At 29.6% G+C, this 15,741-nt stretch overlaps 1 protein-coding gene across 1 annotated transcript; it reads right to left on the bottom strand.

Moving 5' to 3' along the window:
• Positions 1–2,335: 2,335 nt before the first annotated feature.
• On the bottom strand, positions 2,336–14,474 carry LOC111615930 (coiled-coil domain-containing protein 97-like). The gene is made up of 5 exons (XM_023357368.1): positions 14,386–14,474; positions 11,639–12,185; positions 9,624–9,742; positions 7,913–8,027; positions 2,336–2,574 (listed from the first exon to the last, which is right to left on the bottom strand). Exons 2-5 carry the CDS (start codon positions 12,154–12,156, stop codon positions 2,472–2,474), a joined length of 855 nt encoding a protein of 284 aa, XP_023213136.1. The 5' UTR covers positions 12,157–12,185; positions 14,386–14,474; the 3' UTR covers positions 2,336–2,471.
• Between the last annotated feature and the right edge of the window lie 1,267 nt (positions 14,475–15,741).

The following is a 15,741-nucleotide window of genomic DNA, read 5'->3' on the forward strand; positions in this document are numbered from 1 at the left end:
TTTGTACCAAATTAGCACTAATTTTACTGGTTTGCATCAATATAAACACTTATATTACAGATTTGCACTAAAATAAGCACTAACTTTACTGATTTGGTACCAAATTAAGCACTTATATTACAGATTCGAACTAATATAAGCACCAATTTTACAAATCTGCGCTAATTTAAGCAATAAAATGCGCTAATTTCACTGATTTAAACTAAAATAAACCTTAGTTTCACCGATTTTCTGAAGTAAAAGTAATAACTGAACTAATTCGTACCGAATTGAAAAAAATATTAGTAATTTCTGCACTATTTTAGACTAACTTTTAATGATAATTTCGGCACCAAGTTTAATTATAAATATTGAATTTTAACGCGTTCTTAACATAATTATATCAAGAACCTGTTAAAGCCGGACAATTAACTATTAATTGCTGTTAAGTAAACGCTTATAACATATTTTTTCTGTACATTCTGTGCATATTTAAAGACGGACAGACAGTGTGAAGATGTATACAGTAAAACCTGTTTAAGACGGAACCTGTCTAAATCGGAAAATATTCTTAAGTATGGAGCGAAGAACCTGTTCAAGACGGAAATATGCCAAACAGAAGAAAATATTCGACATCGAACGATTCCGGTTTGCACAGGTTTCACCGCAAATCTGCAATATCAAAAATACACAAATAATTGTCATACAGTATCCTTTAGAATGGTTTTAAAGCATAAATATTAAAAAAAATAAATGCCGAATGTCTTCGAGAGAGAATTTTTTGACAGGTTCTACATCCATCCAAAAATTTTATGGTCCGTGGAGCGAGGTAATTCCCATAATACTTCAATTACAACGGCTCCTCAGGCCATTCACTAAACACTGATTCCTCATTAATCAAGTGAAATATTCCATATATAAAATACAACAAAACCTGTGTAAACCGGATATATTTTGTTCCGTTCAGACAGGTTTTCGTTTTAAACAAGTTCCGTTTTGGACAGGTTTTACTGTAATAATTCTTAATCAACTAAATTTAAAAATTGAGCCATTAATATACAATGAAAAATTATTGAATTTTAACAGGTTCTTAACATAATTATATCAAGAACCTGTTAAAGCCGGACAATTAACTATTAATTGCTGTTAAGTAAACGCTTAAAACATATTTTTCTGTACATTCTGTGCATATTTAAAGACAATTGTAAGCTCTTTCCAGGGTTCAGAGGTATGAAGGTTTTATGGTAGCCCATATTTTCCATAGGGCCCTAGAGAGTAATTGTGAAAAATTTGGTGTAGACCAAAGGGTTTAGAAGTGTATAGAGAACTGACGACCAGATAGACATTGTTTTTACGTATATTTATATATACACCTATGCATAAAAATAGAATGTCTATTCTCTGTACACTTCTAAACCCCTTTGACTGATCTTCATCGAATTTTTCGTAGTTACTCTATAGGGCCCTATGGAAAATATGGGCCTTATTACATATGATGTGATTTCCATCATAGTTATCATTATATAATAAAAATCAGGATGGTTTTTAAATTATAAGAGACATTTATTGCTTTAGTTTTGGACAACTCGGGTTTTTAGGGCCTTCAGAGTCTCATACATGTATAAATATATGCCTATAGTCCTGTTCTTGCATTCAGAATCTAGTATTAGTTGGTATCCTAAAGCTTGGGAACGGTATCAAATATCCTGTGATGAGGGATTTATATTATATAAACTTATATAAAAGAGAACTCTTGGGTCTTAATTTATCTAGGGCCTTGCATAGCTGAAAACTGTCATATATAATAATGTAATAATTATTCTATATGAAATTATGTTTACACGTGGCGCCATCTGTTATCGATTAGAAACGAAACTTTTAACTATTATTTTGACTTGTACTTTAAATATTGTATGTATGATATTACAAATGGTATTATTACAGTGTTAAAATGCCTTTGGGTATATTTTTTAATTATTTAATATCTGTAAAAAATTGTAATCATTATAAATGAGTGTTAAAGTGTATTTCCTTAAAATTTATTAGCATATATTAGGCAAAAATTATGCTGGACAGGGCTGGAATTACACTTCAGGCCCTAAGATATCATATAACATGTACCAGGCCCTTCTCTGCCACCAAATAATAATATATGTAAGAATATGAGGCTCTAATCTATCATATACCAGGCCTTTCCCTCCACTAAATAATGATAAATGTAACAATATGAGGCCCTATCATACAATCCTTTTTGACAAGGTGTAGTACGTTTAGAAACCTGTCTGTATGTAATGCAAACTTCAAATCTTGAAAAATTACAAGTGTATTATAAAGAGCAGAATAAAATCAAAACAACTTAAGGATATATTATCTCGTTTATTTAATTCTTAAAAGGATTTTATTGTATATCGTGTGATTTGATTATAAACATTACAATACTTGCAAATAATCTCGATCCTTACTTTAAAATTTCATGACGGACGCATTTTATGTTAAGAATTTAACTGCTCTGGTTCTTCCGAATCGAAATATTTTTCCTCTTCGTCCATGTCGCAGATTGTGATGTCGTCGTAATCAGCATTGTCGTCCACATTACTGAAACGACATCAATTATTAGAATGTTTAACAATTAAACAATATGAGGTCTTCCGAAATGAATGCTACCATTTGAAATTACCATGCAAGTTTCATCTCTCATCTGTGTCTAATGCCTCTAGGAAGTGCCGTAAAGAAAAATGGCAATTCTGCAACAGAGAAGGTGTTTTGTGTTTCACAGCTCACAAAGTCCGAATCATTCATTATTATGCAACATGAGTAACCTACGGAAATTGTAGAATTGTGGCTGCCATTGCAGCAACAACAGATATGCCACAGAGAACATAGGAAGAATTTGAAGTTGGATGTGTGCCGTGTGATGTGAGGTGCACGTATTGAGAAATTGTAATGAAACTTGGAAAATTATCCAATGTTTTAATGTATATTACATTGTTCTCGGATAATAATTAACATAATTACAATGATTTAAAATGATAGCATTCTTTTTGGAAAGTCCTGTATATATAATTGATTTTAAAACTTAATAGTTAAATAAGAAGAAACTGAAAACAGTTCTTCAATTCTTACATAAAAATTACCATTATAATATTAAATATTTGCTTCATATATTTATATGAAATGCATTGACTTAACATATTATCATCATAATTTTTATAAGACAGACCAAAAGTTAGTTAACTATTGTAGAGACTAAACTGCAATTAATCGGTTAAATTCAGTTACATTTTTTATCATGCTTCATCGTTCTAAACTCAGTTTACGATTCACATTCACAAGTGTACCCCAAACATGCAAAATAATAGTTAACTGACTTTTGAATCAACCTATATTATGTAATTAAATATAGAGAAAAAATATATATTGTAGTATATTATAAAAAGTTTAGGATTTTATTAATATTAAAACACTTGAGAGAGTTACTTTTAGAATAGAATCCAGACTAACTTCTTAACAATGTTTATTGTATGCTGTTACCCAAGTCACAGGCTATTATATAATGTAATGTGTAAAACTTACATATTTAGAAGACAAACTTTAATGTGATGGCTTCTAAAGGATAAAAGTGGTAACAATAGATATAGTACGGGGTGTTCGAAAAGTTACTGTGCAATGAGAAATTTATAACGACAGTATGACGTTGCGTACAAGACCTGTAAGTGGTATGTTCTGTGTTTCCACTTTCAGGCAGATGGGATTTCCGTTTGGAAAACTTCTTTGTCAATTATATAGCCTCTCATGAAATCTGGCCTGCTAGGTCTCTGGACCTCTCTTACCAAATCTTGGGGCCTCTAGTAGACATTTTGGGAATTTGCTGTAGGAGAAACTGTAATATCATATGTAGAACTTCTCTTTTATTTCTTCTTCTACTGCACTGTAACTTTTCAGACATTTGTATTCTAACTTCTGTAACAGCTGAGAAAAAATAAACTGGTTTAGAAGTTCAAACTTTCTGTGAGCAGTGTTAATTACAGTCATTTTATTTTATTTTAGGGTTATTTTGGAAACTTTTTTAAACCATTTTCAAATATTTTAACCACTTACTGTCACTTTATTTTTAAATTAAATTCAAACTCTGTTAACTTCAACTACATCCTATCTGTAAAATCACTTCTGAAAATCTTGCATTTACTTTTTTGTGATTAGAATAATATTTACAGTGTCTGAAAAGTCAGCAATCATAGGAGAAATCTTATTTATTTATTCATATTAATACGGTACTTTATCTACAGAATGGGAAAGGAAACAGAATGGGATTGGATTATAATGACAGAACAAGGCAATGCAAAAGTTGGGTGATCAGTCAATGAGTTTACCTCCCGGGAGGTTCTCTATCAAAAATTGGCCTATTTTTAAGTGCTAAACAGATAAAAAATACAAGGAAAACTTTACATGGCCAACCTGTTGATTAAGAACAAACTCACAACCAATTAATAATGAAAGAAAATGTATCAAGCATGTTCATTGAAATTGTGTGCTGTGTATTTGTAGAAGATAAAATTTCTTTTACAATTCTTAAATATCCTATACAGTATATTGTATTACCAGAACTTTGTATGCTTTCCTTAAAAATGTACAGAAAATTATTTGTGATATTAAAAAACTATTCAAATACAAAGAAATTTATACTTATTAAAAAATTCACCATATTTATGTAAAAGTTGGAAAATTTTATGTACAAACAAATAAATGTACAATTTAAATTGTAAATAAACATGCAGTATTCTTGAATGTTTATTTATGTAAGGAATTCATTTACATAAAATAATTTATGCTCACATTTTTTGATAGGGAATTAACCTAATAATAACTTTACTGTTCAAATTAGTCGTTATCAAGTTGGTTTGTTTTATTTTTTAAAAAAGAATTTGTAAAAATAACAATCATGTATTAAATTATTCAACCATTTCAAACATGCAATAAATTATTATATTTTATTAGATTGTTCAGAAAGTAATTTAGTTTTTTTTACCGCTAGACGAATTAGTAGTACTTTTTCCACCATTTTCATTCTAAATCGTATTATCATTATATATTTTGACAGCTAGCATTTTAAGGCTTATTTGTAAAAATTTTGTTTGATTTTTTGCAATTGTTTATTTTTTGTGTCCCATCAAATATGGAAGATCGAAAGCAGCATTTTCGGCATATTTTGCTCTTTTATTACCAAAAAGGTAAGAATGCTGTTCAAGCAAGAAAAAAATTGTNTGTGCAATTGTTTATTTTTTGTGTCCCATCAAATATGGAAGATCGAAAGCAGCATTTTCGGCATATTTTGCTCTTTTATTACCAAAAAGGTAAGAATGCTGTTCAAGCAAGAAAAAAATTGTGTGACGTGTATGGAGAAGATGTATTGACAGAATGACGGTGCCAAAACTAGTTTACAAAATTTCGTTCTGGCAATTTCAATATTGAAGATGCACCACATTCTGCATGGCAGTCAAAGCCAATTAATACAAAATAAAGGTACTGATTGAAGCAAACTGCCGAATAAGTACACTTGAAATCACTAACAGATTAAATCTGTCAAATTGAACTGTTTATGATTACTTAAAACAAATTGGTTTTGTTTCAAAGTTCGATGTATGGGTTCCATATGTTCTTAAAGAGAGATGCTCTCTTTGGTGGGATTTTAAGGAAATTTTTTTTGGAGCTTTTACTAGACAATTTAACAATTGATTTGAAAGTGTACTGCCATCGAGTAAACAAATTGAGTAATATCATCAAACAGAAAAGGCAGCCAGAATTGATGGACCAAACAGGTGTAGTGTTTTACCATGATAATGTCAAATTTCACACAAGTTTGGTAACTGGTCAGAAACTGTTATAACTTAGATTGGATGTGCTATCATACCAATCATACTAGCCAGATGGAGCACACTCAGATTATTACTTGTTCCAGTCTATACAATTTTTTTTAACTGTAAGACATTTACTTGAAATGACAATGTCAAAAATCACTTGGATCAGTTTTTTTGTAAGCAACGATCAAAACTTTTATGAATGTGAAATCATGCTACTATCAGAAATGATAACAACAAGTATTTGACCAAAATGGTTGATAAATAATTCAATAAAATATTCATTTATTATAAAAATATTGTTGATAAAAATATATGAAATTACTTTCCGAACAACCCATTATATAAAATTAATGTATTTGACAATTCGGACTATTAAATAATTCACTACAGTAGAATTTGTGTACTGTAATGATGGATCAGTTGTCTAATGTTATTATTAAAATCCCAAAACAGATACATTAAAATACACTGATAATCAGCATTGTGTTATAGTTATCATTGTGTAACTAGGCATCTTTTTACAGTATCAGTCTCAATGTATATCGAATAACTTGCAATTATTATGTTTAGTACTTAATTTGTCTACATGGACCTAATTTTATTACTAGGACTTATTATACTGGTCTTTATTTTTCACCTGTAAAAAATAAAGACCGTCTTTTCTGATATGTTTTCTTAAATTGCAGAACAAAGTCACCAGTATAATAAGTCCTAGTAATAAAATCCTTGTAGACAAATTAAGTACTAAACATAAGATAAGGACACAAAGATATATAATTTGTTGCAATTATTATGTCTTAACTAGAGCTTGAATGCTAGTAACTTTAATTGTTATTTGCTGACACTACTGTGGTTTAATTTTTGGCATTTCTTATTTCATTTATGTGATAACTGTTATGATAAGAATTGTTAACATATAATTTAACAACAAGCAAAAAACACTGTATGATATCAACTGATCTTTCATGATCAGTTTATCTTTTTCTTAACACCATAAACCAATTCAACTGTCAGTAATTCAAAAATAGAAAATAGTTACTTTGAAAACAAGTAACCAGTGTTGTTTTAAGTATTAAATTGTTTCTTATTATAATTTTATTATCTTGGAATGATGATCAATGTTTTTAAAAAAGATTTTAGGTAAATGAACAAGTAAATAGAATTTTCCTTTTGAAACTGAGGATAATCACATAAGTAGAAACAATAATCTATATAAAATTTACTCTTATTCAGGATAAAAATGTTTGTTTTGATTAAATTTAGTTGCTGGAAAAGTGTGTAATGTGTATAATAGTGTCTTCTTATGTATTTTATAAAATTATTAGAACCATGTCGTGATTTAGGTTAGCCTTCCAAATTACTACATACCTATTAAAATACATTTTGCCCCATTACTAAAGTTTTATACTCTTTCAATGAATATCAAAATCCATATTTACTTGTTATTAAGACTGAGGCTTATTTACAATTAATGACACTCTAATTTGATATAATCACACAAAGAGTAAAGCCACTCCCAGGTTTAGAAGTTTTTTATTGATGTCAGTTTGTCAAAGGTGCATTTGGCCCAAAATGCATAAACTGTCACATTAATTGTGAATAATCCTCAATCTTAATAATCTTAATAAAAAGTTTTATACATAATTTCTCATTAAAGTTCTGTCAAATCGTTTTCCTTTTACAAAAAGGTCACATAGCTTAGTTGAAAAAGAAAACAAAAAATGTATATAAAGAAAAAGAAAAGTTTTATTAGAACTTTTATATTTACATAAAATTCCATGACAATACTCTTAAATAAATCATGTAATTCTGTCTAAAAATATTTACAATTAATTAGCTGTTACGCAAATCAAACTTAATTAATATGAATAAAATTCACTTTCGGTTTCCCAAAACAGAGAAAAATTTTTTATTAATACATTTCTCAATTTAATTCAATAGAAACATTCTTAATTTATCAAATAATCTGTCAGAATAGATAAGATAGGAAAACTACTTTGAAATGCTAAATGCTTAGCATTTTTTTAGTAATAAAATTAGATGTTACTTATAGTTTTAATTAAAATAATACTTACTTATAATCAAAGTCTTTATCTTTACCGGATAAGAAACGTTCATACATCACTGACACAAATTCATTGCGGAAGAACTGCTTGTCTTCTTCATTTATTTTAGATTTTTCTTCACAATCTACAATATATTCAAATATATATATTTTAATTATTCTTAATTCATTATTATTAAACAAATTTGAATTTGTGAATTAAATTTAAAGACATTTCAAAAGATAAGAAAAAAAAAAAACAATAAATAATTGATTTTAAAAAGTACATGAATAAAATTCACATAAAACATCTAAAAAAATAAAAATACAGAAGAAACTAATTCATTTTCACACTTCTACTATGTCCAACCACAGGAACTTTGCAGAGATGATGTTTTATTACAGGCTACACATCTGCAAACTTATGTAAAATATTTTGAAATGCAAAAGAAGACTTTTGTTCTTGGTGTTTTGACATGATGAAAGTGTAAAGATAACTTAATTTATTCTATATTTTTAATTGTGTAAAAATACCATCAGCCATTTTAATTGAAATTACCTAAAAAATTGATTTTCTGTATAAACTACAGTGTGTTTCCAAAATAGTGAAACAGAAAAATACAGAAAAACAAGGCATATAAACATATGTCTGGAAACAAATGTTTTCAAGAAATCAAATCTCTTACGACAGTATCAGGAGCGAGACAGATTTTATTATATAACTCTCTTGTTAATGCTAGTTTTATGTTGAAACATCTCTCTAATGCAGTGATTCTCAACCACTGGGCTGTGGCACACTAAAGTGCCGCAAGATTTTTGAAGTGTGCCGCCACTGCAAATATCCATACATGAACGTCACACAAGTAGTTTAATTGTTTCTACTTTCCTAGAGCGCATTTGTAAATTGTAACTGGTAACTGCCAGTAGTTACCAAGGCATTTAGAAAATGTGACCTAAATAACCAACTGCATTTAAAAATCATTGTTATAATGTTACCAGTTGTCCTGCAGTACTTACCGAAGTAATAGTGTGTGCTGCCAAATTTTTAAATTATTAAAAGTGTATCATGATGAAAAAAAGGTTGAGAATCACTGCCCTAATGTGATATATTAATATGCAAAATATTTTAAAATGATGTGAACACTAGATAAATATTTTTTTGTTTCTTTTCATTTAATTAAATTAGCAATGAAAGTGACTTTGAAACAATGAAGAAGTGGGATTGTTTGATATGTAAACATGTTACATTGTATAGGCATACATGGAATAATTTGCACATGGTACACCAGTGAACCTCAAACAAATTTTTTGGTGACTACTCATAATATATTATAGGTAGCCCTTATCTTATACAGGTCTACCCACCCGTGGTATAGGATAGCCATAAAAAATGGATCCTCTTAGATGATGAAGCATTGGTTATGTGAGTTTCCATACTATTTCATGAATAAAATCAAGTTTTTATATGTTTTCAGTAATTTTATTTTTGCTTAGTTTGTCCCATTTTTTCCAATATGAAGATTACAATAATTTACTCAATCAGTTAGTGCGGCCAGTTTTATATGGGACATGCCATATTATCCATTTTGTTCCCTTATAAAACAATCTATCTTAATCTCAATTTCAATTTGTTATATAGATGTTAACATCTTTTAAAGCATCCTGTATTGAGCATAATATTAAAATTGTTATATATGATAATTAAAATTATACAAGAAAATTTTCAGGTCATATTCCTTTACCTAATTCATCATCACTTTCACTTTCTTCTTCCCACTGTGCACATTCAAATTCTTGTTCTTGTCTTCTTACACTACAGCCATCACTTCTGTCCAAATGCTCAAGCAATAATGTAGAAAATCTAGAAAAACAATGCAAAACTGTTCTTAATATGCTTCAACATCCACATTCATAACTGAGGATCCAGGGTTAGAGTAGAAGTTAACCAATAAGCATTTCTATACTAAAAGTAACGTGAATGGTAATTGGTTAACTTCTAACTCTAACTCTTCTCAGTTGTGAATATAACCATAAATAAATTGAATAAACTTAAATTTGCAATGAATGGTATGATATTATCATTAAAAATTTATAGCAACAATCTGTACAAGTAATGCAAAGGTACAGCTTAATGTAGCTTTCAGATGGGCCAATTGGTTGCATCTCCTCATTGAAATCCTTGTATTTTGAATAATTATGAAGACAAAGAGTCAGTTTGTTGGTATTAAATTTACAAAAAAGCACATTTAATATAATACTTTGAACATTATTGACATTTATATGATTGTGTAAATTAAAAATGTTATCATTTTGTATTTTGAAGTCATGCTTTAATGAGTGTGTTAGTGATATCTGTGGCAAAAAATGCAAATTGAATGGCATGTCTGTCATCAAATTGATACATAATATCTATTATCAAAATTTATGATATGTCTAATGTTATGTTATGAAAAACAAGTCATGAATAATAGCAATATTGTAGTTGTTTCCTGACTACTGATACCAGTTACACTGATAATATTGGAGAGTATTTCTGCATACAGATGATGATCCAACTTTGAAATTTCCAGTGTACCTAAGACATGACTCTTCAAGGTTATCTTGTTTTTAACTAATAACCTAAGCTCTCTTTTGGAAATCAAAAATATTCTTTTAGACTGAATTTTGAGATTAGCTTCTATATTTACACTTCTATTATCAGATCTGCTTTTTAATAAAATAGCAAAATGGCAAACTTGCTGCTCTGAGATATCCAGATTTGAGATCTACGTCAACTAGGCAATTTTTGCAAGTAGATACGTCACCACTCAAAAAACTGAATGCAATACTTCAAAATAAACACACTAAAACCAAATATATCCAGCAAGAACAAACTTTAATACATTAAAATAAACATTTTTGATAATTTTAAACTATCATCATCAGGTTCAGTTATAACAGAACTTAAAAAGGAAGATAGGGTCCTTTTAAAACATCATTAGAAATTAAAATTATGTAACGCTTCCACTAGGAATGCAGTCATAAATTTTAGAGATGCACAGTCTTTATCTACATCTTGGAGATTATTTGAAATAATCTTTTCAACTATCAGTACTTTGAAAAATTTCCTTTAGTGTTCTATTGTAACTGAACCTATTAATAATGGTTTAAAACCATCAAACACATTCATTTTAATTTATTAATTAATTATAGTTGGTTCCCACTGGATAATTTTGATTTAGTGTGTTTATTTTTATGAGTATTTTGCCTTAAAATGTTTGTTCTATTTTTTATCATATGGCCACTCCTATTAAAAGCATGCTAAATGCATAATGGGCATGGAAAAGATTTACTTAGTGCTTACTTGTAGACTTAAAAAATTCTAATATAAATATTGTTTCATTCCATCTTTGAGTTATTAGTAAAAAGAAATTCTGAAGATGAAAATGTAAACTGAAAAGTTTACATAAGAACTTTTAGAACCATAAATATTGACAGTTTTTATTTATTTTTTTGTATAAGCTTCTGTTCTATGATTCTCTAACAGTGGCAATTGGTCATATTACTTATGCAATTGATGATATAGTACTATGATATTGTTACACTAACAATAAACCGTAATGTGACTTTTCATTTGTAAAATCACCTTTCTCTCTTTGTGTTTGCATAAACATGTGAATTCATACAAAAACAAAAATATAAGATGTGCATACAAAATTTTAATATGTTATTTTTATGTAAATATAATATGTAAATAATATTATTAATATTTATATACTTAATGTTTTCATCAAATTTTTCTGTCTGTTTTCTTTCTTCATCTGTCAAGAATCTACCAACCATCTGTTCGTAAAGTACAGGATTACGTTTTCGCATTTCTGATTCACTAAAATAAGTGCCCTGTTTGATCAGTCTCTGAAGAGCTTCATAACGGCGATTTTTTACTTTAACCGATTTTCTTTTTCCCGAATGCATCTTTTCAATTTCCATTACGTAGAAATTCACTTCATAGTCAGTTCTATAAGGTTCAAAATATTCCAAATCTTCATAATGGATATATTTGCCATATCTTCTAAGAAAAAGAGGAATATTTTTTTCTAGAATCTCTTTAGCAATTTCTTTTTTTTGATTAAAGTTTAAATCTTCTTCTCCTCTCTGCTGGCTTTTAAAAAACCCATCACTATTGGCAACGCAATTTAAAATGTTTTTAATTTTCTCATTTTCTATATTGTCCATTTTTGGACTTTCTTTGTTGTTTTCGACTTCCATTTCATTTTCCATATCTTTCAGTTTCATGTTTTCATATCTTCGAAATGAAATGAAATCTGAAATTATAAGTTCAAAATTTTAAATTCTTAATTATCAACATTCAAAATAGTTTGATAGAATACGTACAGGGTCTTCCAAAAGAGAATACCATTGTTTCAAAATATTGCATCAATAATTATATTAATTATTATCTGAGAACATTGTAATGTACATTAAAACATTGGAAAACTGCCCAATTTTTCACATTTGCCCATTACAATTCCTCAATGTGTGCACTTCCTGTTACAAAGCACAAATTCAAACAATACTCAAACTTCCTATACTTGCTATGGCATATTGGTTGTTACTCCTTCCACAGCAACTATAATTCTAAAGCTCCTGCAGATTACTTCTGTTGCACAATGATCACTGATTCCGACTTTGTGAACTGCAGAACTTAAAATACCTCTATTGCATAATTACTTTTTTCGTTTACAGCATTTCCTAAGGTAGGAGACAATACAACATTCGAATGCAGACAGGAGACAAAACTCAGACAGTCAAGTGGTTTACTTCGCATATGTAAGGTAATAATTAACAATTATAGTCATTTAAACTAGTAGCATTCATTTTGGAAGACCATGTGTATATATAAATCACAAAATAAATAACATAAAAATTATTTATCAATACAATAATCAATATATTTTATAATAATTTTAATACATATAATCAAGCTGAATTAATCAATTCCTTTTTAACATTGGGCTAAGCAAAAGAATGCCAACATTTTTGACCCAGTTAACTGGCCACCTATGGGCACAGAAAGTTAAAAGTCAAATGTCCAAATATTAGCATTCTTTAAACATTGCCTGCCATAAAAGGGCATTGATTAATTCAGCTTAGTAACCAAGTAATCACTTCATTGTAATTTAAAATATATTTTTCTCACTGGATGACAATAGCAATTAAGATTCATTCCTGCCATTCTAAAGGAGGTGGATCCTCAAAAAATTTTTATAAATACTTGATATAGACTTGACTAGTTCTAGCCTAACTATTTAATTAATTTCTAATGGACTTGGCTAAATTTATGATACATGTGAATAAAAGGTCCTCTTAAGTATTCATAGAGGCAAAAATCTTTTTATTTTTCTTAATATTTAAAGGTATTTTCATTGTTTTAAATTAAAATTTAAAATGTCAGTGCCAAGCTAAAATTTATAAAAGTAGAGATTACTTATGAAAAATTTCTTACATTAAAAAAAAAAAAAGCATTAGTAACTCTTGACAATTTTAATTATTAAAAAATATTTTTAATTTTTTAAATTGTACTGCCAGATTTATTAAACAAATTTAAATGTCATTTATATAAAATAGCTAACAATTTCAATTCTGTATTAGCTGTACGTTCAAATCTTTTGTCATTTTGTTACACCAATGTTATTTTAACTAACTTTGACAACTTGCAGTGTTTTTACATCAAAATTATAATATATGCTATTACGCGTCATTCACTGTGTTACTACTTCATCAAAAATTTAATTTAGAATGAAAATACACTATACTTCATCAAAAACAGTGTATTTTCATTCAACTTAGCTTAAATTTTGCATATACAGAATAGGCAAATGTCATTACGCAAGAGATTTTAGATTTAGATGCATTCATTCTGTCCAAATAACTTACACTACAGGTCTGTTTGGAAACGCTTACCAATTGGTCAATAGTGGTTAACGACATCACTGGTATTCGGTCGGTCACACACTAACCAATCCCAAAAGAACAGCGAGTCCAGTCGCAACCGGTGTATTATCAGAAACTCTATAGGTAACATTTTTGAACGACGCCCGGCAATTGAACAGGTAAGCATTTTCGAACTGACCTATTTCATCGATTCGACGTCATATTTCTTATGACAAAATGTAATAATGACGTCAGTTTGATGTAAAATGCACACTATTTAGTGAAGATGAATGTACCATGTTTCTGTTGTTTATTTTTCTTAGGGTTTTGGTATGACGTCATACAAGTTCGGAGATTGATAATATTGTAAAGGGCATTGTAAAGACAGATATTTTCAACTGTTTTACAACTTAAAATTACCTACGAATGGCTACTTTAATGAACTTCTAACCACGTGACAGACGATGTCAAGGGAACACGAGGGAAAATAAACGAGATAATAATGCATAGACACTTCTTTCCCATTCTGTATTTAGATAATTATATCGATTTATATAATATATATTACACAAAAGGATAATAAATCCTTACCAAATCCAATTATTTATGCATTTTAATTTAAGCCAACAATCACTACAACACCATTTCGTTTCTAGGATGTAAACAACTCGTAAGTGTTGCCAGTTAATCCANTAATTTTAATACATATAATCAAGCTGAATTAATCAATTCCTTTTTAACATTGGGCTAAGCAAAAGAATGCCAACATTTTTGACCCAGTTAACTGGCCACCTATGGGCACAGAAAGTTAAAAGTCAAATGTCCAAATATTAGCATTCTTTAAACATTGCCTGCCATAAAAGGGCATTGATTAATTCAGCTGAGTAACCAAGTAATCACTTCATTGTAATTTAAAATATATTTTTCTCACTGGATGACAATAGCAATTAAGATTCATTCCTGCCATTCTAAAGGAGGTGGATCCTCAAAAAATTTTTATAAATACTTGATATAGACTTGACTAGTTCTAGCCTAACTATTTAATTAATTTCTAATGGACTTGGCTAAATTTATGATACATGTGAATAAAAGGTCCTCTTAAGTATTCATAGAGGCAAAAATCTTTTTATTTTTCTTAATATTTAAAGGTATTTTCATTGTTTTAAATTAAAATTTAAAATGTCAGTGCCAAGCTAAAATTTATAAAAGTAGAGATTACTTATGAAAAATTTCTTACATTAAAAAAAAAAAAAGCATTAGTAACTCTTGACAATTTTAATTATTAAAAAATATTTTTAATTTTTTNCCAGGCCGACAATAGGGCTGCCGGGTGGTGAGGGACGGGGCCCGATATATCCGAACGGATCACCCCCGAAAAATACCTGGGGATTTTACGACCCGTTCGGATCGAACTCGGGCCCCTTAGAGCGGTAGGCTGCCATCTTGACCGCTCGGCCATCCGGCCGCTGTACAGTCCCATTGTGGGCCCGGTCAAACTCACGGTTGATACGATTAAAAAGGCCCTCTTAGTGCACACAGGACAAACATAAACCAAAAATCTGCCCATGAAAAATTCCTAGTTGTTTGCATGGATACGATTCCGAATCCTTCAGAGCGATAGGATGCTGGCTTAGGGCGGTTGAGATGGTAGTTTACCGCTCTGAGAACCCAGAATCGATCCCGACGAGCCGCTTTGGAGACCCGAAATTGAATCCGGACGGATTTCTAGAGTGGTCCGTTCGGAATCATCCTGAGCCGGGAGGTGAAGGACGGGCTTGGATATGGAGGGCCCCGTCCTTCATTATCCAGCCGCTCCATTGTGAGTCTGGCCAAACCACAGTGGGCTTGCTGAAAAGGCAGAAAAAGTTATGAAAAATCAGCTGCCGTTACAATTATTACAAGACAAAACTGTCAAACGAATATAAAAAGAATAAAACCGATGCCAAT

Source organism: Centruroides sculpturatus, unplaced genomic scaffold (assembly GCF_000671375.1).
Source record: "Centruroides sculpturatus isolate CEXI.00-Female unplaced genomic scaffold, Cexi_2.0 scaffold2772, whole genome shotgun sequence".
Lineage (NCBI taxonomy): Eukaryota > Metazoa > Arthropoda > Arachnida > Scorpiones > Buthidae > Centruroides > Centruroides sculpturatus.